At 50.2% G+C, this 25384-nt stretch overlaps 1 protein-coding gene across 6 annotated transcripts in view; it reads left to right on the forward strand.

Annotated features, from left to right (window-relative positions):
• The first annotated feature begins 7277 nt into the window (after window positions 1-7277).
• RAP1A (RAP1A, member of RAS oncogene family) overlaps window positions 7278-25384 on the forward strand; it is a 29082-nt gene continuing 10975 nt past the window's right edge. The window contains exons 1-3 of one of the 6 annotated variants that reach the window (XM_053998337.1): window positions 7278-7388; window positions 20968-21036; window positions 24317-24400. In XM_053998337.1, the coding sequence (XP_053854312.1) occupies window positions 24344-24400 (57 nt within the window). In that variant the 5' untranslated portion in view covers window positions 7278-7388; window positions 20968-21036; window positions 24317-24343. The other 5 variants (XM_053998340.1, XM_053998341.1, XM_053998338.1 and 2 more) reach the window with 5 other exon arrangements.

A 25384-nucleotide genomic window follows, 5' to 3' on the forward strand; every position in this document is an offset into this window, starting at 1 on the left:
GCAGTAAAACAAGCGATTAAATGCTCTGATACCTCTGCGGTTTCTGTAACTCTGGAAAGACAAGTGGAGATTGCTGTCATTAAGGTAACCTGAAGAGCCGGCCCCCATCAGCCCAGGAGCTCAGCTCCCATCCTGGTTTATCAAACGGGGCAGCAGTTCCTGGGACACTTTTTGTCAGTTTAGGGTAAAAGTGAGATCTGGCAGATAACTGCCCTCATCCCTGGCATGCTTGTTCCCTGGGAAAACAGCCCCGGGAGCCTCATCCCAGCCCTCCCGGGGCAGCGCTGGGGCTCCTCCTGACGGGTGGGTCTCAGTCCCACACCCACCCGTGTCCCAGCGGGCACCCACGGCAGGGGTGGCTCCAAGGCTGGCAGCTTGTCCCCACCCTGCTCAGGTCACTGCTGGGCTGAGCGCTCTGGTGTCACTGGTTCAGGTTTTTCCCAGTCCTTGCCACGAGTGCTGAGACACCTTCAGCCCGTGAGCCACAATCTTCCCTGCCCGGGCCGGCTGCTCCCGGCAAACCCAGCTGCTGGATTTCTCCCATCAGATGCAACTATTTTATCTTTGCTCACTTCCACTGCTGCGCTCGGGCTGGGAGACGAGCTGTTTTCAAATGCATCTGCTGGTATTTATGTGAACACTCTCTTTCCAAAGGGCAACAGAGGGAAGTGTTGGGAACCAAAGCACACCCAAACGTGTCGAGGATGTCACCGGGATTTCAGCTGGGCTGCAGCCACGCACGCTGCTGGTGAGGCACAGAGAGCACGGCTCTTTGTGGGGAGCTTCCACCCCCACAATCTCTGGGTGCAAGAGGAGATCCGTGTGTGCTGCCCACTGTCCCAGCGTGACCTGCCCGGCCCTGGCGAGGCAGTGGCACCCTGGCCCCTGCCCAGGGGGGAGCCAGGGCAGGGTGGGAGACACACAGGACATCCAGGCCTTTCTCAGGCAGCTTCCAGTCAAAGCTTCTGAGTCAGAGCAGGAGTGGAAGTGACTCATGATCCGCTGAGGAGGCGACAGCTGAGGGCAGAGCTGGGCTCAGGCTGTGACACTCAGCTGCTGCCCAAAGGGAGCCAGGGTGACAGTACTGGGCGGGGAAGCACCGTGAGCAGACACAGGTGCCTCGTGCTCCCTCCTATTCAGCATTCGCTTTACTTTATTCAGCCTTCCCCAAGGAAAATACCTGCACTTCTCGAGAAAGAGGCTCAAAGCCAGGGTTATTCACTTGTGTTCAGGAAGCAATCAGAAAACAAAGAGTGCTGTCAAAAGTCTAAGTGTTACTGTGATCATAATTACAGTGAGCAGCTATTAAAGGCAGCCGGGGAGCTGCCTCTCCTGACACAGCTGGTTTTGGACAAGCTCCTGCTAACCCCTGGAAGCAGGAGGAATGAAGGTGCTGGAGGGTCTCCAAGGCTGTGGCACGATTAAGTCCTCTTAGGACAGCAGAGCAGCACTAATTGGAAACACACATCTCTTCTCCAGGCACAGGTGAGTTCATTATTCCCTCATGGATGCCTTTATAAACCCTGTCCTGCAGCCCTGTGTCTGACCCTGGCTACTGGCACTGACCCTGAGTGGAACCAGTCATTAACTGGGAGAGGGCTGGGACAGGTCATGGAGAAACTCCATGGGTCTTACAGAGCTTCCAGAAGCTGATAGACAAATACCTGGATTGTTTAATCAAAAACTGCCCCTTGGCTACAATACAGTCATTGTGTGACTGTGTTTAAAGAAACAAGTGTTTAAACCCCATGAAAGGAAGCATGGCAAGGAGTAGACATTCTCTCATTTCAATATATATGACGTTCAATTTCAAGGCAATGTTTGTCTCGTTGTGTGGGTTCCACCAAACCTCCAGTCAAAGGATGTCTCTGACTTCCTCTTGTAGTTATATTTTAACTTTCATTTTATCTTTGGTTTTTTTCTTTCCTTTCTCCCAACTTCCCCATACTCAACTGCCTGGATCTTACAAAATAGAAGTAGGAAGATGGCAGCTGCAGCTGCCCTAGAAATGGTGAAAGCAGCTGGCAGTGGAGGAGGAGGTTTGGTACCCAGAGATGGAGGAGGCACCGCCCGGGCACGGCGTGAGCGAGTGCCTGGCTCCACAGGGCTGCACAGGAAGAGGTTGGGTAACAGAAAATGTGTGGTTGCAGCTGCCTTTGAGCAGCGAGCACAGTTTGTCAGCTGAAAGAATAACACTTGTTAGTGCTCATGTTGAGCTCTGCTGTCCCAGTTTTTCCTGTTTGAGACCGGGCCTCTCCTGGCTGTGGCTGCTCAGGGGTCGGGGAGCTCCGGGCCCCTCTGCTTTGGCTTTTTCTTGTGCAAACCCAGCAGCTTTGCCCAAGCCACGTTGCCAACTGTGGATGGGGTTATTGAGGGCAGAACGAGGCCCTGGGCTGTGTTCTGGGGGCTCTGTGGAGGTGCCACCCATCCCTACCCAGGGGATTTGTGAAGTATCCTACAAAAGTGTCTCAGTCCGAGGCACTGCTGGGTCAGGTCCCACCCTAAGCTGGGACCATCTCCCATCGTGTGTCCCAGCTTCTGAAAGACAAATTCACCTCTCCCATCCAGAAGCAGCCCCAGCAAACTGCCGGGAGCAGCTCTGTGCCAGGCCAGGCTGGCTGTGCAGTGGGGAGATGCACAGGTGACACTCAAACAGCTCCAGCACCTTGGGAGCTCAGCCAGGAGAGGTGCCCAGGCTGCTGGTTCTGCTCATGTTTAGCTCTCTGAGGGTCCTTTCCTTCAAAGGCTCCTCTGGTAGGAAATTCCAGGCTGCTAGAGCTTTGGACAAGGAGATTCCTGCTTGCAGAGAGTAAGAGCAGCCCGTTGTGCTGCTACACTGAACCATGGGAATCCCTGTGCACGGCAATTGGCAGCTCCCTGCCGTAGCTGAGCACGGGAAGTGGGATTTGTGCTTCCTTCCCCAGTGAGTTTCACAGCCTCTGATGGTATTTATAAACCCCCTGAACCAGAAACCCCTATCAGCCTCTGCCTTTCTCCTGACTCTGCAGAACTGCAGACACCAGACTGACTCCAGGCTTTTCTGGCATGCTCACAAGGTAGGGAAATGTTTGGGAAACATCTTAAGAAGCCTCTCTGCATCCCATGTCCCCTTCAGAGCAACAGTGACAAAGGAGGAAAGCCCAGGCTTGCTGGTGGTTTTGGTAGGGGAGGCCTTGCTCCTGCCTCCTCACCCTTTCTGCAGTCCCTGTGCTCACATCCTTGGGGCTCAAACCTGGAAAATACCTCTGTGATCACTGGGATCCAGCCTTGCCTGTGATTTTAGGGACTTTAGGGACACTGGATGAGCTGGGGAAGGAGCATGGCCCCAGCCCTGCTGCCCCAGGGCTGCAGAGCATGGAAAGCCAGTCCAGGCTTTCCCTTTGGAAGCCTGCTGGAGCTTTGGCAGAGCCTTGCCTTGGGACCAGCCATCCCTGCCCAGACCCCAGAGTTCTCCTCATCTGCCTAACTGCCTGGCAGCTTCCCCAGCCAGACTGTGGGCTTGGAACCAGCAGGGCTGCAGAGGGAGCAGGGATGGGGCTTCCAGGGAATCTGGTCCCGTCTGCTCTGGGAACAGGCTCAGGGCTCGGAGCTCTCCTGCCCTACAGAGCTTGGGATGCTGGGCTGTGTTAAATGATCCTTTCTGCTCAGATCCCTGGCAAGGACAGCGTGGGAGGTGAGGTGTGAGCTCGGTGACCCTCAGCCAGGGCAGCTGCTGGCAGCCATGTGGGTGCTCACTGTTAATTACATCATTAAGTCATTATTCATAATGATACACTGCAATCTCATCTGTAAAGAAAATATTATGCTTGAACTTCAAAGGCTTGTGTTGAGGTCTTTGGAATGAGCGTTTTTCTCTTGATTCTTCCCTGACTAGAGTTTAAAGAATGATTATTGTAAGTTTAGAGAGCACCAGCTCCTTCCTTGTGCAGCTTAAGTTCAGACACTGAGGACAGGAGCAGGATGCAGTCAGCACCTTCCCTCCTGACAGCCAGAGCAAAAGGAAAATGTGTTATTAGCCTGCATGGTGTCAAACCCACTTTCATTTACTTCCAGCCCTCTGATTCTATCAGCCAGGAATCCAAGGTCATTATGCAATCACAAATTGTTTCTGAATTTCATTAAATCAGCAAATGGGCCTTAGCTACATATTTACATCAGCTGAACTTGTGATGATTTATCCAAGGGGGCAATTATTGCTTTGGAATAAAAGAAGTCCTGAGGGATTCTGCTTCATAATAATTTGCCTGCAGAAGACTCAGTGCAACCTCAGCAACTCAGCTGCAAAAGCAGGTGAAAAATTGCAATCCTGTTGCAGGTTCTGGGATAAATAAGTGTTTTCCTTTCAGCCTTTTACCCCTGCCATATAGCAGGAAAAGGGGAGTGAAATCTTGGTGTAATTTAATATGAATGGATTTAGAGTTCAGGAAAGAAGCTATTGTGGCAACTCCTGTTTTGTATAAACAGATGGGCTGTGATAAATTACACCCTTTTTCAATAAAACTGCAGTGGGAAGGGTCACTGGATTTCTTGGGCTGTGTCCAGGACATTACAGGCTGTGTCCTGCATGTGACAGGACGCAGAGAATCGATTCTCTGTGCCTCATAACCTTGTGTTGTTGCTGAGTTGGTGTGGAGTGGAAACCCCTGGTTTGGGGTTGTCAGCAGGTTCCAGCCCTCCAGGCAGGTGTCAGTGCTGTCAGCCACCCTGGAGACGTCCCTGCAATCATGGGATTTGTTAGAAATGGGGAATGCACAAGGTGTGGACACGGGATGTAACACCCTGTTGACAGACTGGATTTGCTGACGAGCAGCCCACTGCTGGGCGAGAGATAAGGAGCAGCAGACAGGAGTGAGAGAGCTCTGGCTGAGGGAGGGCAGGATTGGGGCTGGGAGAAACAGAGATCCAGATTTATTCCCTGCAGGAGTCACTAGGAAAAGTGCCTCTGATTTCAGCTGAACTTGGACCTGCTTCTCCTCTTCTAATCATTTCATAAGCAGGTTCACATTCATCCAGATCTAATTTCATGTACTTGCAAAGTCTGACTCAGCAATAAATGTTATCAGCTTCCACTCAAACCTGCAGAAAACGGGAGAAAAAGTCAACCTTCCCAGAACACACATGAAAAAGGAGTTCTGTCTTGCTGAGTCAGGCCCTCAGTGTGCCTGGACCCTTATTGTTTTGAAACTTGGAAGATGATCCACAAGCCATGAAATAGATAAGTGTGTGATTCCTTGGGTACAATAAAACTCCTCACTTGGTGCTCAGTGGGAAAAGCTGCAAATGTGTTGATATTTGGGGCAAAGCTTGTAAAAGCTTTGATTTCAAAGCAGATTTGGGGTAAAGTCCTCAGAATGCTCAAATGCACACTGAGCCTGTTAAAGGAATTGCATCCCTTGCAGTTTCTGCCCATGGGAATATGTTTTTACACAGCTTTTAAAACAGAAGTTACTGCTGATATTTTGTCCCTGCCTGTTTTCCAGACACAGGCTCGTGTTTTTAAGCATTGAGCTGGTAACTTCCTAGGCTCACAGATTTCACGATAACGTTTGTACTCTGAAGAAACAAGTTGCTCAACCACGAGTGCTGAGCATCCTTCAAGGCAGATGCTTTTGCCACCCCGACTGTCCCACTGAGCCTCTCACTGCTGAGGCTGCCAAGTCCTGCAGAGACAAAGTGTGGAAATCCTTTGCTGACATCGCCCTGCCTCCAGCGATTCCAATCAAGCCGTGATTCACCTCCCAGCGCGGTGGTCCCCAGGGAAGGAGACACCTCTTAAGCCATAAAAACAGGGATTTACAGATCGGTATCAGCAGCCACAAATTGTACCTGGAAGCAAAATTCTGCGCGGTGTATTTATTTCTGCTGCACACACAAAGCTGTGAGAGGGAGAACTGGAGCAGTTTCAGCTACAGAGGGTGAGTGGGGACTCCGAGCTCTGTGCGTCTCCGCTCACTTGCTGGGGATGTTGGATAAGTCATTTAATCTTTGTTTTCTCATCTGTACGGCCAGACAAGTAATATTTAGCTTTTTTGTTGGAGTTCTGGATGAAAGGCAGCATGACTGCTAAAATATCGTTGCTGTAGCCTCAGACCTCAATGAATCTGCTCGTGTCCCTGGAGTTTTGCAAGCAGTGATGGGGGAGTGTGGGGAGGCCCGTGGGTGTGCTGCTGCTGCCTCTGGCACCGTCCTCTGCCTGACCAGGAGCATCCCAGGGACAGCTGCAGTCCTCGTCCTGTCCCTGGTTGTGTGGGGAGGTGACAGTGCTTGGGAACACGAGAGATCCCTCTGCATCTCGTGGAGAGCCGGGCATCGCAACCACAGAAGCGACTACAGCTCCTCCTGGGGTATTTATACATTCTTAACGAGGAAAAAAAGCCCCTGAAATTCATTGACTGTTGACATTAGCTTTTCTGGAGTGTGCAGTTGGGAGCTGAATTATAGTTGAAGTTGGGGCTAATGAAGAGATCTCCCAGATCAGTGACTGCGCTGGACTTCTGACCTGATCCTCCCTGTGCTTACAAACCTCGGTGACAAAAACACCACCAGGACATTTATGTTCCGTTTCCTCTTCCTGCACTTTGTCCGTTTCGTGTCAGTTACATGTGCACTTCACTTCGATGTTACAGTTCTTTCTTTTCACGCTTTTCTAAACAAATAAAACTCCCCACACACTTGGAAGCGCTGTGTTTCAGGAGAAGCTTTTTAAGGGGTGAAGGTGGTGCAGCGCTGGTCCTGAGCCCTGTGGTGGGGTAGTGCTTGGTGACCTCTTGGTGACTCCTGTCCTGCCCCGTGTGAGCGGTGCAGCATCACCTCCCCCATGGAAACAGCCTCAGCTCCGTCCCCGCTTGCTGTGTCCCCTTCCCATGGGGAAATTCCCCCCGATGTCCGCCCTGCCCAGCCCAGCCCAGCCCGGCCCGAGGCCGTTCCCTCTCCTCCTGTCCCTGTTCCCTGCGATGAGACCCCACATCCCCCCGGCTGTTCCCTCCTGGCAGGGAGCTGCGCAGAGCTCGCCCCTGAGCCTCCTTTTCTCCAGGCTGAGCCCCTTCCCAGCCGCTCCTGGGGCTCCAGCCCCGTCCCGGCTCCGCTCCCTTCCCCGGACACGCTCCGGCCCCGCGGGACAGGCCCGGCCCGGCCCGGCCCCGCCGGACGCTCACCGCCGGCCCGGCCGGGAGCCCCGCACCTGCCCCGGCCCTCCCGGAACTTTTGCCGGGCCCGGCCGTCCCCGCCCGCCCCGCTGGCTCCTCCCCGGGCCGCGGCCGCGGAGGGCGGAGCGGACGCGGCGCCGCCGCCGCGCAGAGCAGCAGCAGCGGCAGCGGCAGCAGCCGAGCCCCGAGCCCCGGCCCGCACCGGGCGGCGGAGCGGCGGCGGGAGGCGGCCCGGGGGCGGCGGTGAGCGGGGAAGGCGGCGGGGGCCGGGGCCGGGCCGGGGGAGCGGCGCGGGGCGCGGCGGCTCCGGGTGTCCCGGCGGGGCCTGGCGAGGCCGCGGGGCCGCGCGGGCGGGCGGAGCGGGGCAGGGGCCGGGCGGGGGCCGGGCAGGGCCGGCGGGGCCGGGCGGTGTCAGCGGGGCCGCGCCGGGCGCTCCCTCCCGCGGCCCGGCCGGCAGCGCGGGGGCGGCGGCTTGGCCTTGGCCCCGGCCCCGGCCCCGGCCCCGTCCTGCCCCGGTCCCGTCCTGCCCCGCCGGACATCCATCTTGTGCGGCACCGGGCGGGCTGCGCGCTGCCGGCGGCGCCGCCGGGCTCGGGGATAAGCGGAATTGCTGCGGTGTTCGTGCGGCCAGGTGTGTGCGGGGCGTCCCGCTGCTCCCCGCGGTGGGAAGGGGCGCAGGGGCTTGTGCGGGGCCGAGGAGCAGCGGAGGTGAGGGGACAGCGAGGCTGGAGGCACGGGGGGTGGGCTGGCACAGGGGCAGGCAGGCAGGACGGGGGACAGGGCACGGCAGGACCGGGGACGGGCTGCATGGGCCGGCCCGGGTGGGCGGCAGGAGGTTTGGGCAGGTGGGACAAGCCCAGGGGGAGCCCCCCGTGAGCCACGTGGAGCAGCGGGCTGGCCCATCCTCACCCTCCGGTCCGTCCTCACCCTCCCAGCCCATCGCCATCCTCCACTCCCAAGGACTGCTTGTCTCAGACCACTTCAGCTCTGAAAAGGGTTCTTGCACTTCCTTTAGTCGCTTTAAAGAGAAACTGTTCTCTGCACAGGGAAACTTTGGTGTTTAGATGCTTCTCGTTAATTGGTGTATTGGCCATATTTGAGGTACAGAGCGTGTGGGTTTGGTGCAGGGATTCCTGCGAAGCCTCCTCAGTGCGGGGGTTGGGGTTTGGACACAGCGAGGCAGTTCCCACTGACACACAGCTGGAATTGGGTCTTGCTTTGCGCACAGCTTGGAAAGAGCTGCAAACAGGAAGGGCAAACCATGAAAACTCTGGGTTTCTTCCTTTCAGTAGCTTAACAGGGGAGATAATATTTCTTAAAATAGTTGTTTGACTTGAAAACGCCTATCTGCCTTCGGAGCATTGTATCGGTGCTCTGTAATTTCTGTTGCTTTTGTGATTCTCTCTGAGTAGTTGAGTTGCTCCACGCAAAGAGACACCAGATTATTTGAAGGGTTGAGGAAAGCGTCTGTTCAGTTGACAGTGCCTGTCTGCTGTGAAATGTTTCACTGTTGTGATTTGTGTCATTGCCTTTTTCATGCTGAAATGGTGTGTCAGTAATTCTCCCTGGTGTAGCGGATCCTCGGATCTGAAAGGGTTTTAACGCGGGAATTTGTGAGACTTTCAGGAAGTAATGGATGAAGCTTGGAGAAACACAGAAGGGTGCGTTAGCAAAGCTCTGTGCCTTTAATTAGAAGTTATCCAAAACCAGACAAGTTAAAGGGAAGTTCCAGATGGAGCACTCTTGCTTTTGTGGTCTCTGCAACTTTCTGAATTCACAGAAGCGATATATTTCACAAGTATGAAACGCTGTCTGATTATTCTGACATCATTATCACGTTGCTATAGTGACTTCATTGCGCTGGGAATGCCATGTTCACATCCGGTTGCTATGGAAAAAAAATCAGTGTCATAAATAAAAACATTTAATGTTCTGTTCATCCCTGTGGCAGGAAAAAAGGCATCGATTTATTGACGTGAGTGAAGACTGGCAGCATATTCCAACAGAAGTACTTAGTGCCAAGTCACAAACTGGGAAATTGTCGCTTGCCGCTCTCGGCAGATTGTCCCTTGCCTCTCTGTGTTGTGGCAGGTAGCAGAAGTTGTGAAATCCTGGTTTTGGAATGGAGGGTGACAGAGCGTCTGTCGTTCTTCAAGGTGGAGCCGGCAGGAAGTGCTGTGCTCGCACCGCTTCTAAAAATAATCTGTTTTCATGCGCGGTGCTGGCGTGGCGTGGAGCAGATCCCGTGGCCCCGCTCCGGAGCAGATCCTGCTCGCAGCCTGCCCTGGGGATGCCCAGGAGGTGCAGGGCTGGGCCAGCCTCGGTGCCAGCCCAGGCCGGAGCTGTCCCAGCCAGGCTGTCACCCCAGGGCTCCCGGGAGCTGAGCGCTGGCTGCCGTCACGTGTCCTGGCTCTGGCGTGGCTGTTTTTAGGGTAAGTAGCTTTGCTGAAGGTTTTGAGAGGATCTCCTGCCAAGAGGGCTGAATTACTCGCACAGCGTAAGTCCAGTGACAGGTTAATGCTTTTATTTGGAGACTGGTGTTTACACAGAGCATGGAACAGTTTCTATTTGAAGCCACAAGCTGCAAATGCACAGACATGGGTTATTAGTGATACATTTCGTGGCTGCTCAGCCAGTCTGAGGACTGTTCTTAAAAAAACTGAAAAGTAATTAAATGGCAGGAGGGTAACAAGTGGATGTACTTGAACTTTAAAGTTTTAATTGTATATTGAATCATCGTCCTGGGCATAAACAACTCCAAGCATTTGTTTGTACTTTATATTGCAGTGCTTTTTCTTGTACCCTGCACGTGCACAGCACACTCGGTGGCACTTTGAACTCCTGCTCAGTGTTTAGAGAACAGATTGCTTCTGTGCAGCTTTGCAGACTTAAAAAAATCGTCTTCAAGAGGAATCCTAATGCTCTGACAACAGGAACCTGTTATCTGCTTTCCTAGAGAAAACAAAGTGTATCTTTTGAACACACATAAGTTCAAACCTTTAGGCTTTATATTTGAAGTGTTTTTAATGTGTAGCTGTTTGAAGTTCAGAATTATCCTTGATCCAGTGTTACTTTCAACCTTGCCAAAATCAGCGTAGCTGGCTCTGGCTGTGGATCCTGATCAAAACTTTGGGGTTTTAGGGCAATATGGGAAACGTACTATTTTATCACTTTCTTTTAATTTCTGATGAGCCGCATTAATGTTGAACATCAGTCACTTCTTATAACTTTGTGTATTTAATTCTGCAGACGACTTTTAAAACTTGGTCAAGTCCGAGGGTGGTGTTTGGACTTTTTGGCCTTGATTTTGGGGGTTGTTGGGTTATTTTTTGAAGATGAGGTAGTGAGGATGGTGGTTAAAGTATAGCCTCAGTTCATTTTATGTTGAACGCTGAAGTAGTTATTTATTTTCTTTTACACTTTTATTTAATAGTCAATTGGAAATTAAACAGAATTTTAATGAAAGCATCTTCTTAAAAAGGTGCTTCTAAATCCCAGGGTCAAATTTTCCTGTAGGCATTTGTGTTTGCTCTTTAGGAAAGTTGCTGCTGCTGGAAACATGACACCTAATGGCAGAGCTAAGTAAGGATGTCCCAAAGTCTTCTGAAAGAACTGTTCATCTTGCTGAGCTCTCTTACTGGGTCCAACCTGTCTTGCTCAGATGTTAAAACTTGTGTGAGATGTAAATAGTCCCTCTCCATCCTTCCCTGCAGGTCCTGGAAGGTAGAATCAGGCTCAGGACGTTTCAGTTGGTGGAAATGGAGCTGTAGTGGGTTACTCACCCCTGTGAGGTGAGGAAGGCAAGGCAGAGACTGAATTCTGCTTTCCCATTGTGGAACCTTTATTGCTGAGCATTCAGAAACTCTTGGAAGCAAGAACCCAGTGGGAATCCAGCTGATGCAGTTCAGTGTCTCCAGCACGAACATTAGAGTGAAAAACCACCTGTGCTGGTTAGGTGGAGACCTGTTGAACTGTGACACAGAGGAGAAGGGATTGAAGTAGGTGTGAAGAAGATACACGTTAATTGTGCCAGCACCACTGCTGATGGAGGGAAGGAGCTGAGGAGGGAACAAGAAACTGCAGTTCCTGGCACATCTGACCCAGGGCAGTGTCCTTCAGCCTCGTGCTGCAGCAGGGCTGATGTGGTGACTCTGCTGGGCCTGTGGCAGCTGGGAGGAACGTGACCTGTGCCTCATGCTGGCTGCCAGAACAATACCAGCTAGGTGACATTTGGTCTCTGTCCTCAGAGGCACCAGGTTGTTATTTGCAAGGAGCAGCCTGTGTTGGTGAGAGTTACGTGGAGCTGCCTTTCTGTTGCAGCAGATTGAGGGGCTCTGCTGGCTGTTTTTCAGCTGGCCATGTGCTGGTGCCTGTTGACATCCTCTGTGAGCTGGTTTGACATGTCTGACTGAAACCCTTCAGAGCTAAATGGCTCATTATGAGAAGCTTCCTGTTATTTCCTGTGATAGCATAATTTTGTTAATTAATGCCTGTTTTCTGAGCTCCCCTCTGAAGAAAAGGGGACCCAGTGGCAGCAGAGCATCAGTCAGGACACACCTGGGCCTGCTTGGCTCTTGGTACCTGGTTTTTACACTGAAGCACTCTGTGCTGCACCTCTGGGGCCATTTCACTCCCAGGCCTGCTAAGAAACAAGTTTTGATCTGCAGAGGGACAGGAACTGGTTACTGAGAGATCACTTCTTCCCTTGCAAATACTGCAGTAATGAAGGCTGTGTAGAGAAATCCATTTAACGATATTAAAATGAGGAGGCTGTGGGAAGAAGGGTGGTGCTCGAGGAGGAGGCACTGAGCGTTACATTCCTGATCAGAAATGGTGTGTTTAAACTGAAATTGCATTCATGTGCTCCGGGAAGATCCTTAGGGGTGTGTGTGGGAGAAAATGGGACACCAGAACCCATCCCTCATTGGATCTCCAGTCATTTTGGGTCTGTAAGCTCTGTATGGGCAGGCTGTGCTCAAAGCCTTGTGGCAGGCAGCACACCTGGGTGAAGGTGAGCTCAGAACTGCCTGTTTCTGGTTCTCCCGTGGCAGCAGAGCCCAGGGCAGGGCTGGGGCTCTTTCTCACCGTGTCAGCTGCTGGAGCAGGTCGGGTGGCTCTGCTCAACCCCGATGTGGCCACATAAAGACGGTGTTTTGATGTTTTGATGTGTGCTCTGCTCCCTGCTGCCACTGCTCCAGCAGGTATTGGGAGTTGGGAAATACCTGCTATACCTGAACAGGCACTTCCTCACTGCAGCTGCACTGGCTTCACCTGAACCCAGGTAAAGGCACAGATTGGACTTTTTTGGTTGGGAAGTCCAGATGCTGACAGAAGAAGACTTGGTATGCTTTGGAAACTGCTGGTTGCTTTCTTTTGATGAACAGAGTCATCAGTCTGAGGGGGAAGCCTGACCCTGCTTTGGGCTTTTATACCAGGGAAGAAACAGGTAACAGGACAAACAGCCAAAAAGGAATCTCCAGGCTGCTCACTGCCCGTGGCTGCAGGTGGTTGACTTGGCTGTTTCACCTATTTGACTTTGTTTGACTTAAAACGTGGGGAGCCAGGCAGTGGCAGTCTTGTTAAGCAGGTGGCTCGAGGCCTTGTGGTTTGTTATTTATTGTGAATATTGATAAGATGGAAAATACTTAAATCCATCTGGGGCACTGAAGCAGGAGATCTGGATGTGCCCACAGCAGTGGCTGTGTTGGGGCTGAAACAAATCTTTATTCATCGCTCCAGTGAGGCAAAATGCACCCAGAAATGTGCTCAGTGTAACGAGCAGGATGAGCATTTCTGTGATAGGTGATGGTTGCTTTGTCAAAACGCTGCTTTTTGGGAATGTTCTGCACCTGGGAGCGTGTTTGTCAATGGACTGTGTTGCATAACTGCTGCTTGCTGGAGCATTGCAGGAAAACAGACACTTGCATTTCACTTGTCAGTGACTGCAGAGTCAAGCCTGGCTGGAATGTTTGGGGTTTTTTTTTAGTCCAAATATTTGTTGGAGTCAATGATGTTGTGTTCTGCAGTGTTCTAATACTGCAAAAATGTGAACTTGCCATGTTTAAGTCAGGGTATTGCGTGTGAGCTGAGGGCAGTGCAGGCTGCTCCTGATGGGTCTGAGCATCGCTGGCTGCAGCTGGGGCTGCTCGCTGCCCTGCAAGGCAGGCTGCTGCAGGTTTTTGTCCAAGGGAAGAATCTCTGTGGAATCAGGCATTTCCCACATTTTTAGCTGCAAACAGACCCTTAATCTGGAAAGCAGGGAGGGCGTGGGAGGAGCACTTCAGCTGGATGTATTGGTTGCAGTGCCTTTTATGTTGTATTTTTATGTAATATTCTTTTCTCTCATGCAAATAAACTTGAAGTTGTAGGGAGGGGCAGCTGAGAAGAGGAAAACTTTCATTACAGACAGCTGACATGCAGAATAATATCTTTTTATATGCCACTCACCACGTGGTAGTTAAAAGTAACTCATAGTTCAGTGGGTAAGGCTATTGCTGGCGCAATTCTCCTTTTTTGTGTAACAGTCTCATTCCAGCACATCTTGCTTTACCCTGAGGTTTGATGTGTTTGTTAGTCCTGTACTGAGTAACAGTTAACTGGGTATCAGGCCTGAAGAAGAGAAAACTTGCTGGATTTATGAAGTAAATATGGATGAAGATAAAATAAATTTAGCCAATTGTTGCTTTCTGCTTTAGATTATAACACTAATTGTAGCTGAAAATAACATTAAGATTAAAGATACAGACTGAAGTGGTTCCAGACAGCCTTTCTCATGAAATATTTATGCATTTAGAGCTTTTAACTCGTCAGATCACTTATGAAGTTGTGGAGGTTACAGTATTATTATGGCTTTGCCTTGTTTTCTGAATGCCCTGCACTGGCGAATTGATCACTAGAATGCAGTCAGAGCTTTTTCAGGAATCCCATTTGAAATGATCAAACAGATGTTGTAATGCTCCAGGGCACTTTCCTCAGTGGTGTGCTTCTGAGAAAGTGGGTCTTGTCCTTTTTTCTGTAATTTCAGTACTTTGCAGCCTCTGTTAAATGAACTGTTTGCCCAAACTCTTGTCATAAACACGATATCGAGTCCAAATCCATTTTGCACCAGAGCAAACTTGAGCTGGTGTCAGAAGGATGAAGTTGTGTCTGCAGAGCTGGGGTGCTCTAACTTCCCTGGTCCTTTTCATGCCAGGTTCACATCCACTGCATCTCTTTGGGTGGAAGTTGAAGTAGATTTAGGAACTTTTTAGCACCGGTGGTGGTAGTACTGTGCTAGGGCATGGGTTGGGCTGGTGCTGTATTTGCAGATTTACTCCAGAAAAAACAGATGAGTGGAAGTTTGAACTTTGGTGGGGAGGTGTCCTCACCACGGGGAAGGCACAGAAATTGTGGAGATGGCAATTAACACCCAGATGAAGTGTGCTGTGTTCCCAGGTCCTGCAGAGTGCAGAACCTGTCCCCGGGCCGCGTGTTTGACAAATTTACATACTAATGTGGGAGAGATGATTTTTTTTCCTTTTGCCCTACGTCTTATCATTTCAAAGGCACATCCTAAAAATAAGACTCCTTTAGGATGTGTCCTCCCTTCCGTGTGAGTCAAACCCAGCCCCTCTCCTGCCAGCAGGACTCTGGCTGCCCCTGGCCCTGGGCTTGTTGCTGTTTAAAGGCAGCTGTATAATTGTCTATTTTGGTTGTAATCAAGCTTGACCTATAAATACTGAAATGGCTCGTATAAAACTGATTAACCTATCAGAGCTGTTTCCTTTAATGTCACCTTTTATTCACCATAAAGGAAATTCCAGGATGAATTGTCAAAGGAGTTTTGCCCTTTTAAGCAGGTTCAGGAGGATTAAAGAACTTCAGAGAAGCCCTGGTGCAGAGGCCAGGTCTGGCAGTGGTTTGGTTGAAACCCCGCTGGCCTTGAAGCTCTCTCTCTGGCACTGAAGTGTTAATAACTGCTTGAATATTCTTCAGTTAAAACCTTCACACAGAAGAAAGTTTCATTTTCACTGTAGAAGAAAATTCAGTTTCCACCCCCACTCTGCCCCAAGGTTCCAGGAAGCAGCATTAAGGGGCTGAGCTAAATACCGAGGGATTAAACACCACATTAAATAACTTAATTTCTTTACGAAACATAATGAAACTGTTACTTTCCCCTCTATTTGAAGTTAATTCTGTGGACTTTACTGCTATTCAGGTTCCTATCAAGCCTCAAAATCTGCCATGAAAAGCATTCAGGAGGTGCAGGGCTACTTGGCAGTGCTAGAGCACATCCGCTGTGAGCTGTGTTTGAGTCCTCGTTACATGGATACTCACTGCTCTGGGGGGTTTATTTAAACTGATAAACAAATGTAGTATTAATAAGGGGCCATATGGTCAGTGGGGCCTTTCATTCTGGAAATTGTTGTTAAAAGAGGCGTTTAATGAGCGGCACTTGCGTGGGAATGGGGGGGTTTGGTCGCTTGTGGCTGCCACACACCAGGCAAGTGCAAATCTCTGGGCTGCACGTGCAGAGCTGACCTTTAGAACGGGCTGCATGCTCAGATCCAGTGCACAAACACACACAGACTGTTGCAGCTGTGCCAGGGAGATTTAAAGAATCTCAGTATTTTCTGGAATTTGGGAGCTAGCCGGGTCTCCTGAAGAGCTGGGATGTGCCCCATGTTTAGAGGCTTGGTATTAGTCTTAGGATTTATCAGTGGTGGGTGTGAATCATGGAATGGTTTGGGTTGGAAGGACCTTAAAGCCCATCCATGGGCAGGGCCACCTTCCCCTATCCCAGTGCTCCAGCCTGGCCTTGGGCACTTCCAGGGGTCCAGGGCAGCCACAGCTTCTCCATGCCAGGGCCTCACGACCTTTGAGTAAAGACTTTCTTCCCAATACCTAATCTTAACCTACCCATTGTCAGTTGGAAATACATGGAAAGAGCAATTTGAACCTCTCCAGCTTTATTGAGAAGTTTCAAAGAACCCTCCTGGAAGCTTTTTCTCTCCATTAATAGTTTTTGTGCTGGAGACCAAGTAAGCTCAAACTGGGCTTTATGACCAATGTCTCATCACTACTACTGCAGAAATGAAATAATTAAAGTGCAAGCTGAAATTTCAGTGGCAATCTGTCTACCTCATGTCACTTATTTACTCTTAATTATATAAACCAGGAAGAGTAGTGGTGAATGTTGCCAAGCTACTATCAGCACAACAAATTATTCCTACCAAGTAGAACGGAGCTGGTCTTCTGCTACGATTGAGCCTCCTCGGGTCTGTGTGGAATTTAATCTGTTTTATAAAAGGTCAGGATATTTTTTTCCACTAAAGGAAATGGAGAGGAATGAAAAACTTTATAGGGCTTAAAAATCAGTGGCAAGCTGTGGATGTGATGGGCAGCAAATGGAGGAAGTCCCCTGAAGGGCTGCTGTGCCTGATGGCGATGCCCTTTAGTGTTTACGTGTTTGGCTGATGAAGAAGAGCGAAAGGAAGTATTTTTTTCATTTTTTCCTTCCGAAAAAAGCTGTGGAGAACTGCTCTGAATGGCCTAAAGCCCTCTGCTGAACTACTGCAATGGGGCTACATGGCAGAAATGGAGAATGTGGCTGTGGTGCTGCTTGGCAGGACCTGTGACCTCACAATCCCTGCTGTCAAACTATTCCAGGTGTTTGTTGGTACCTGAGCACGGGGTGTTGTGCCCTTGGTTCCAGCTGTTGGTACCTGAGCACAGGGTGGTTTGCCCTCGGTTCCAGGTGTTGGTACCTGAGCACGGGGTGTTGTGCCCTCGGTTCCAGGTGTTGGTACCTGAGCACAGGGTATTGTGCCCTTGGTTCCAGGTGTTGGTACCTGAGCACGGGGTGTTGTGCCCTCGGTTCCAGGTGTTGGTACCTGAGCACGGGGTGGTTTGCCCTCGGTTCCAGGTGTTGGTACCTGAGCACGGGGTGGTTTGCCCTCGGTTCCAGGTGTTTGTTAGTACCTGAGCACAGGGTGTTGTGCCCTCGGTTCCAGGTGTTTGTTAGTACCTGAGCACGGGGTGGTTTGCCCTCGGTTCCAGGTGTTTGTACCTGAGCACAGGGTGGTTTGCCCTCGGTTCCAGGTGTTGGTACCTGAGCACAGGGTGGTTTGCCCTCGCTGTCTCTGCAGGGGTGGCTGTGTCCTGCTCCAGCCCTGTCTCGTTGGCATTCACTCGCAGAGTGCCGCAGTCCGGCCGGAGGGGAGGCTGCCAGCTCCAGCCCCTGACGTAGGGCTTTGTTCTAATTTGGGGATGCAGTGTGTGTTGGTCTTTGAGTTGTGCTGCTGGCTTCCTTTCCCCTGCCTTTGTCTGGCTGGCACATGTCCCTAGCAACTTTCTGCAAGTGCAGACCAATAGGACAAAAAATAAATTAGCCGTTTCAGCATGGCAGGCTTTAGCTGCCCAGAGCCCTTGTTCCTTGCCTGGAGAGCTTCTATAGCAAAGCAATTTCCAATGAATAATTAGGCAGTCACTTCCACAGAAGTTAACATTATGTTATTTGAAATTGCAGGTTCAGCGTCAAGCTGATTGCACTAAAGATTACAGGCTGAGGAGGATCAATCCCAGAGTGTTTGTGCACAAAATGACTATTTCCAATGGCAGAATTATTGCTGTTTTCCAAGGAGTTTGTTTCTGTGCTGTGTTTGTGTGGGCTGCAGTTAATTTGCTGAAAGCTCCAGCTCAGCACAGCACTGGAGTCTGGGCTGGAAGGGCTCTGTTGCTGGAGGACTTTACTCTTTGCCCAGGCCTTTATGACCCTGGCTCAGGAGCCTCCCAACGCTCCTCAGAGGATGTGGAGTGATGCAGGAAGTGGTGATTGGGATGTGGCTGGGAGTTTTTGGGAATGGATGCAAGGTTTGAAGGCTGCTCTCTTGCCTTTTCTGATGGAACTCTTCAGGTAACACCTCTGGGCAGTGTTGTTCTCCTGTGTTCTCACATACCTGTTTGCTTATTTGGCTTGTCTCCAGCTTTATTTTCTGTGTGTGCTTCTTGCTGTGTCTTTTTGGGGTTATTTGTTACCTGGAAAACAAAAGGAAAATATATTTGCACTTGGATTACTGATGATTTGGACAAGGGACAGCCTGTATGTTCCAGCATCAGGAATGCACCACAGTGGGGTCATGACTCATCCTACAGCAGGCTTGTGCATAGCTAATTACACATTTGTTGCCTTGAGTGGTATTTGATTTGATGCTGAAAGCAGTCAGTGGAAATGATAATGATTTTGGTGTTAAAATTACAAAACTGAGGCTGAGATTCCTGCCACAAATTATGTAGTCTTATGTAGTGTTAATAGCTAAAACACACTTACTTTGGTGTCAGAGACCGCAGTGATAACGAGTAGGAGAAGAAAGGCAGAGTCTGTGAACGGAAGTTTGTCAAACTGTTCTTTGGAAGTCACATTGAAGTCCTGCTTTCTGCTTAGTCTGGTCTTTCAGTCTTTTGTTTTTCTCTTCCCTCTCATTTTCTGGTGTTGGTGGCCTCAGGAAAGGTGGAGGAGGTTTTCCCTGTGCCCTAAAGCCAGGGAGTTTGACTGCCTTGGAGAAGGGGCTTGTTTTGTGAACAAGTGAGTCCATGGCAGTGATTTTTATTAATTAGTCTCCTTGCTAACGAACAGGGTAATCTATGGCAGAGTTTGTCTTGCTGTTTGTATCTGCTGATGAGCTGTGGGATTTCCAGCCAAACCCCCTTTCCTTTGGGGTGCACATCCCTGTTCCTGGCACGGAACCGTTGCGTAATTGCTGACAGCTTTGGTGAGCACTAGGGAAGTATTTCATGTGCTTTAGACTTCATTGAGTAATTTAATACCTCTGAACACGGTGTAGAACAAATTAGGGAGCAGGTGCTGAGTGGAGCTGTCCTTGGGCAGAGCCAGGAACGGCGCCTGGGCCGGTTCAGGCCAAGGGGAGATCCTTGGCTTGGTGTTTCCAGCCTTTGCTGCTGCATCATTCTCTCTGTTTGTTTGGACTCTTTTTTTTTTTTTACTGTGGAGGGAATCTGTCAGTTTGAGTGTGGTTTTGATCACTGTAAATCTTCCCCTTGCAGAAGTGCTGGGCTTGGGTTTGTTTTGCCAACATGGCTCTGAGTAACGGAGGGATTTTGGTAGAGTGTTGAGCAATGTTTAGTTGACACTTTTAAAAAAAGAAAATCCAGCCCTTTCCATGGCCTAGTTTATAGTAACTGAAAAAAACTGGCACGGAGAACATTTACAAGTTGAAAATTCAACAGGTTTGTTTATAGTAGCCACGATTCAGTATTTAACTGCCAGGATAAAAATAACCAGGACGCGTGGCTGCAGCATCCCAAGAATCTGCCTCTCATTTGGGAAACGGGAAGGGCATGGCCACAGGGGTGGCACAGCCAGCCTTCAGTGGAGGTGCTGGGCTTCAGAGACATCTGTTCTCTCCCAAATGTGCGCAGTGCTGACACCACTTTTCCCTTGGGAACGTTCAATATTCCGGTTTCGCTGGTGAAAATCGGAGAAAGGGAGGTGCGAGCGATGAGCAAGCAAGGAGTTGCTCTCTTTTTAATTCCTTAAAGCCAGGTGAGGCCCTTGCTCCCTGCCTCTCTCCTCTCGGCCAGGGACATCTCCCTGGATCCCAGAGCATCCTCCTGGGGAAGAGCAGCGAGCAGAGCCCCCAGTGCTGCGGGTGTAGGAGCTGCACCTCGAGAGGCCACCTCCCACTGCCTCTAGGAACGGCTGCTGTGGTTTCTGTGCTGCTCCTTTCTGTGCCTCTCGTCTTTCTGTTCCTTTTCTCTCACCCCCATTTAAACTCGGGCTGTGCTTTTGGGTGCAGAGGCAGCTGGTGCTGCTGAGCCACGGTCTGTGTGCAGTGCTGGAGCTGGCACTGGCAGCACCCTCACGGAAAATCCCAGAATGGTTGGGGTTGGAAGGGACCTCAAAGCCCCTCCAGTGCCATGGCAGGGACACCTCCCACTGTCCCAGGCTGCTCCTGCCCTTGGGCACTGCCAGGGACCCAGGGGCAGCCACAGCTGCTCTGGGCACCTGTGCCAGGGCTGCCCACCCTCACAGGGAAGGATTTCATCCCAATATCCCATCTAACCCTGCCCTCTAGATTCACTTTCTCTTATACTTGGAAAAATATTTGACAAGGATTATGAGAGCTTCCATTATCTGTTTCGAAACAATTTTGATTTCTGTGACTCCAAGGTGACTCTAGAGCTGCTAAAAAGAAATATTTTCAAAAAAGCAATATACTAGGCTTTCATTTAAACTTCCTGTGATTCCAGAGGAACAATTGATTCTTTTTTTTTTTTTTTTATCCCTTGAAAAGAAAGGATGAAGTGCTGAACCTCTGAAAGACAGGACCCTTTGCCTGTGAGAGCAGCAGGGTGTAGCCAATGCTGTGGTTACTGTCTGAAGAATCAGCTCTGCTGCTGCTCAGTGTTACTGAACAAAGGGCTGGGGTCCTGGCAATGTTAGAGCTTCTCAAACCCTTGGACAAGGAGCCAGTGGCTTCCTGGGGCAGGGGGATGGTGCTGCTGGGGTTGTTCTGATCCCCAGGACTGTCACAGAACCCCAGAGTGGTTTGGGTCAGAAGGGACCTTAAAGCTCATCTTGTTCCAGCCACAAACCTGCTGGATTCCCTAAAATAATTGCACTTTGTAGGTGTTGCAGAACTTGATGCAACCTCAAACATGGTTATTTTGAGTTTGTCTTTTGTAAGTGAAGTCTTCCTTGGAGTATTCTAGGGAGGAGAAGTGCACAGGAACAGGGTGGTTTGGATTTACACTACAGAGATGCTTCGCAAATCCTGACACTTGAAAAACTATTAACTCTTTATTTAATTCTTCTTTTTTTCAGTTCCTGTGGGGAGCCTGGAAGAACCTTCAGTAGAGCTGCTAACACTGATGAGAGATCTTTTATGCCAAGGTAAGAGTTTTTTAGGGTTCTCATCATATTGTAAATGAAATTTCTGTGAACGTTGGAGTGGGTAATTGATAAGTGAAGTTCCTACACTCACTCTCTTTCTGTGCTGTGTTTGCTTATTTTGGTTCATGCTTCTCTCTCCCCACCACCCAAATTATAAACTTCTTGACGAGCTGCTGAAACCTGAGAAACAGAAGCAGCTCGCTTTTGCATCAGGTTTCTGTCCTGAAGGGCCCCAGCCCTGTCCCCACCGCCTCCCCCAGGCTCTGCCCGCTCCTTCCGCTGCTTGGGAAATACCCTCAGAGTTCTGCTTCTTCCTGCCTGATTCAGCCCCGGCTTGCACGAGGGGGAGGATGACTCGTGCACTTTGGAGAGTGCACGAGGGCTTGGCTGAGCAAGGGTGCAGCTGAGTGGGAGCCACATTTCAGGCTGCAGCTTCAGCTGCGTTTGCATCCCCCCGTGGTCCTTCTGCCTGCGCTGCCTCTGGTATTGACACAAAATCCTGCAGCTTCTTTCACCTCTCCGCCTGCTCCCAGGGCAGAGCCCTTCCCTTTTCTGTCAGGAAGGAGCTGAGCAGCTGGGGTGAATGGGTGAATGTCCCTTTCCCTCTCTTCCTGGGCAGTGCTGGTGACAGCAGCAGCAGAGGAGAGATGCTCCTCTTAAAGAATACAGAGCACAGGTGGATTCTGGTGGATCAGGTGTTTGGTGTAGAAGCGAAGTTTTTTTGTGATTGTAGATGCCAGAACCCTAGGATTTATTACCCTGTAGGTGATGGAGGTGGTTTGGAGAGCGGTGGAATGGCAGAGGGAGCTGCAGCTCAGGCAGTGCTGGGGTGGGACTGGTGCTCTGTGCCCCTGCTTGTCCTGCTGGAGCTCAGGGGCCGTGCCTGGCGAAAGGGAGCAAGCAGACACACTCAGCTTTTGCTTTATTTTTGCGCTACAGCATTCAGAAGTAATGAGACCAGTTTCACAACATTTACAGTTAATTTTTTTTACACTCTTGAGTGATCATACTCTTCTCCTGACTCTAAAGGAACACTTAACACCCATAGTTTAATTCCATTTGGAAGTGGAGCCGTTGCTTTGCAGCATGTGACTCTACTACAGAGAGCTCTGGATGGAAATGAATGCTGCTGTGTCTGACTGTTTTTAGGTGGGCTTCAGCAGTTGCCAAATGAAAAGTTGGCTGGGATGCAGCATAGTAATTTCTTGAGCACTCTATTCATGTTGTATAAACAGATAACATTAACATACTTGTGAAAGAGCTACAAGATAATTAAGGCATGTGGGGTTTACAGTAATAAGGCTCGTGCCTTTCAGGATCTTGGTTTCCTGTTGCACCTGAAAAAAAAAATCAGCAAATACTGTAGAGAAAAAATGAGAAGTTAGTCTTGTACTGCTCCCAGCTTAAACTTTCCCACAAGTATTTTCTACTATAAATAAGAAGAGAAATAGTTCACAGCTAAATTTAACCCTTAGCTTGATTGCTTTCTGGATTTTCTTTGGTGGAACTGACTGTGAGACTGTAGGGAAATTAAGACAAACTGGATCAATAAACTGCATTTATGCCTTATAAAAAATGCATCAGCTTTTAATTTCTAGGGGTTATCAAGGGGAAAATAATTGTTAAGTGGAATTCCCCTCTCTTCCTCATTCAAAATTATGATTTTTGAAAGAAGGGAAGTGAATGTTACTTCTCAGGGAAACGGCCAAGCAGAAGAGCTTACAGTTCCCAGAATTTAGCCGGGACTGTTGTCAGTGTCCTAGAGTGCCCAGACATGGCCTGCTCTGCTTTGAGACAGTTTCTGGAAAACCCCTTTCAGTTTGACTCGATTTCACAACTTGCAGCTAGGCAGCTGCAGCTCACATGGGCTTCAAGAGTTGAAGAAGAGCCTCCTCCAGGTGCTTAAATTGATGGGCTGCACTGATTGCTTGAGCCTGACTCCCTCTCCAAGGCTTGGATGAGGGAGGAGCAGCTTGGCTGTGTGACTGCAGAGCCTCAGCACAGGCAAGTCCTTTATTTCTGTTATTCTGGCTTAAAAATTAGTTTAAAGTTGTGCTAAACTGAACACAGAGATTTGTGTCTCTCTCCAGCTGCACATGGGATGTTCGAGTTTTTGCTTAAACCCATAGTTGGGTGCCATTCAGCCCTGGAACAGGCTGTGGCTGAGGGTGAGGGCTAAGGGGGGGTGTTTGGGGAGGGTCCCCAGCTCCCTGCTGGTCCCAGTTCAGCTCAGACTGGTGATGGGTGAGCAGCAGCACATGGGGTTCCTCTTGACTCTGTTTGACATCTTCCCCTTGGGAGTCCAAATGACAGAAGAGAGCCTGCCCCCATTTAACGATTCCCTAAACTTGAGACACAGATTGTCAGGGAATTGTCCACATTGCACAGCTAAAAACACAGCCCCTGTTCTTCACAGGCTCCGACACATTTCTCTATCAAACTCCTTGGAAGACGTTTTTCTTTTCAAAGGCTGTAGCTGGGGAGCCCATAAATCCTGTGGCAGGTTAGTTTGAAATGCCTGAGAGGCGTGGAGGCTGCCCAGGCTCCCAGCCCTGCTGTGTGTGTGTGTGCAGCCTTACTTGGGAAGGAAGCGCGTCCCTGCGGAAGGGGGATTGGTGCTGAGCTCATTGTTTGCTGCAGCGGGGCAGCCCAGCCTGGCTGCTCTGTAAACACACTGTCTAGTGTTTATCACCACCTTTGTCATTTGCCTTATTTGTCAGGGAATCTCGAGGAGAAGGAGAAGTTTTCTGCTGCTGCGTAGTGACTTGAGGGAGTTGCAAGATTTCCATAAAAAGGCAGAGTCTGTGCTGGGCGAGCAGAGAGCTCTGCCTTGGCAGCCGCGCGCTGGGCCTGACCTTTTCCAGAGAGAAAACACTGACCTAAATCCCTCCCTGCTGGGGGTGGAGGGGAGAAGGAAACCTCTTGACTTGCTTCTTTCTGATCTAATTTTCTTGTCCCGTGCTCTGGTTTGTGCCATGAAATGCTGAGGAAGCAGAGGACAGGCAGTGGCGGCTCGTGGTGCCCAGCACAGCCTCTGTGTTTGCCCCTGCTGTGTCCATCCTCTTCCTCCAAGCACTGCCAGGACCCAGCTTTGGCCATTTCCTCTCCCCTGGGGCTCTTGGTGTGGCCCTCTCAACCCGAGTGCTCAGGTGGAAAATGAAACCAGAGCTGTCAGTAAAGGCGTTCTCGCTCTCAGGGGGATGGGGTGCAGGGGTGCTGCTGCTTTCAGGACAGTTCCCAGCTCTGGGCTTTAACTGCTGCCTTTTCTCCTGCCCTGCAGGTCGTCGCTCTCTGAACAGACCACACCATGCGTGAGTACAAGCTGGTGGTGCTTGGTTCAGGAGGTGTGGGCAAGTCCGCTCTGGTGAGTTTGGGAAGCAGCTCTGGAGCCCATACCCAGCCCTCAGCTGCCTGGCTCGCTGCACACCAGGCTACTGATGCTTTGGGCAGTTTGTGTGACTTCTAATGTGTGCCAGGACTGCCACGTAGCCACTGGGACAGTGCTGAGGAGGTGTGTCATGGTTTAGGAGAGGTGATTAATGCTGGTAATTAGCGTGTCATGTCTGCTTCCTGCATGAGTGCTGTGTTACACACAGCTGAATATCTGCGAGTGTTAAAAGCCCAGCCAGCAGTGGCACAGCAGAAATCTGGCTGGAATCAATCACAGAGCTGGGGGTTCAGCCTTGCCCACCTCGAGGGCTGTGTGTTTTCCATCCTGGGTGAGCAGCTGGGCTCAGAACAGCGGCCCTGCAGAGGGAGGAGCAGGCTGATGGCACTTTGCACTCCTGAAGTGCTTGTCTTGTTCCTAAGGAGAGGTTTACACTGCAGAGTTGATAGTGAAGCACTGAGGGAGAGACTTGTGTCACCCATTTATCACTCACCAGTCAGGCAGCTCTCTCCAACAGAGAGGCAAAGAACTGGTCAAGTGTGAGTTATCTACAGCAAGGAACTGCAGTGTTCCTTGTCACAGGCATGATAATGGCTGAGCAGCCTTTCATGTCCTGCCTCATTGTTTATTCTGCTGGTACAGCCAGGTAATAATCCTGGTAAATCACCTGCAGAATCCCAGTGAACAGCAGGAGAGATTATTCAGTTGTATATCAAATTTGGTGCACTCTTTCAGCAATCCCATCCTAATCACTACAAGGTGTTTACAAGGTGTAATTGTTTTACAAGCTCTGTTCTTCCACAGCAATGTAAGCAATCTGTATTACTTTTCCCACCAGCACTTCCCCTGATTATCTTAATTTTCTTAGGTAACACTGAAAGACTCACTAGGTGAAATGGGGCACTTAGTAGTATGCTGTAAATAAAGATTACTCAGCATCTGACATACTTGAATTTCCTT

The sequence above is a fragment of the Vidua macroura genome, chromosome 24, assembly GCF_024509145.1.
Source record: "Vidua macroura isolate BioBank_ID:100142 chromosome 24, ASM2450914v1, whole genome shotgun sequence".
Lineage (NCBI taxonomy): Eukaryota > Metazoa > Chordata > Aves > Passeriformes > Viduidae > Vidua > Vidua macroura.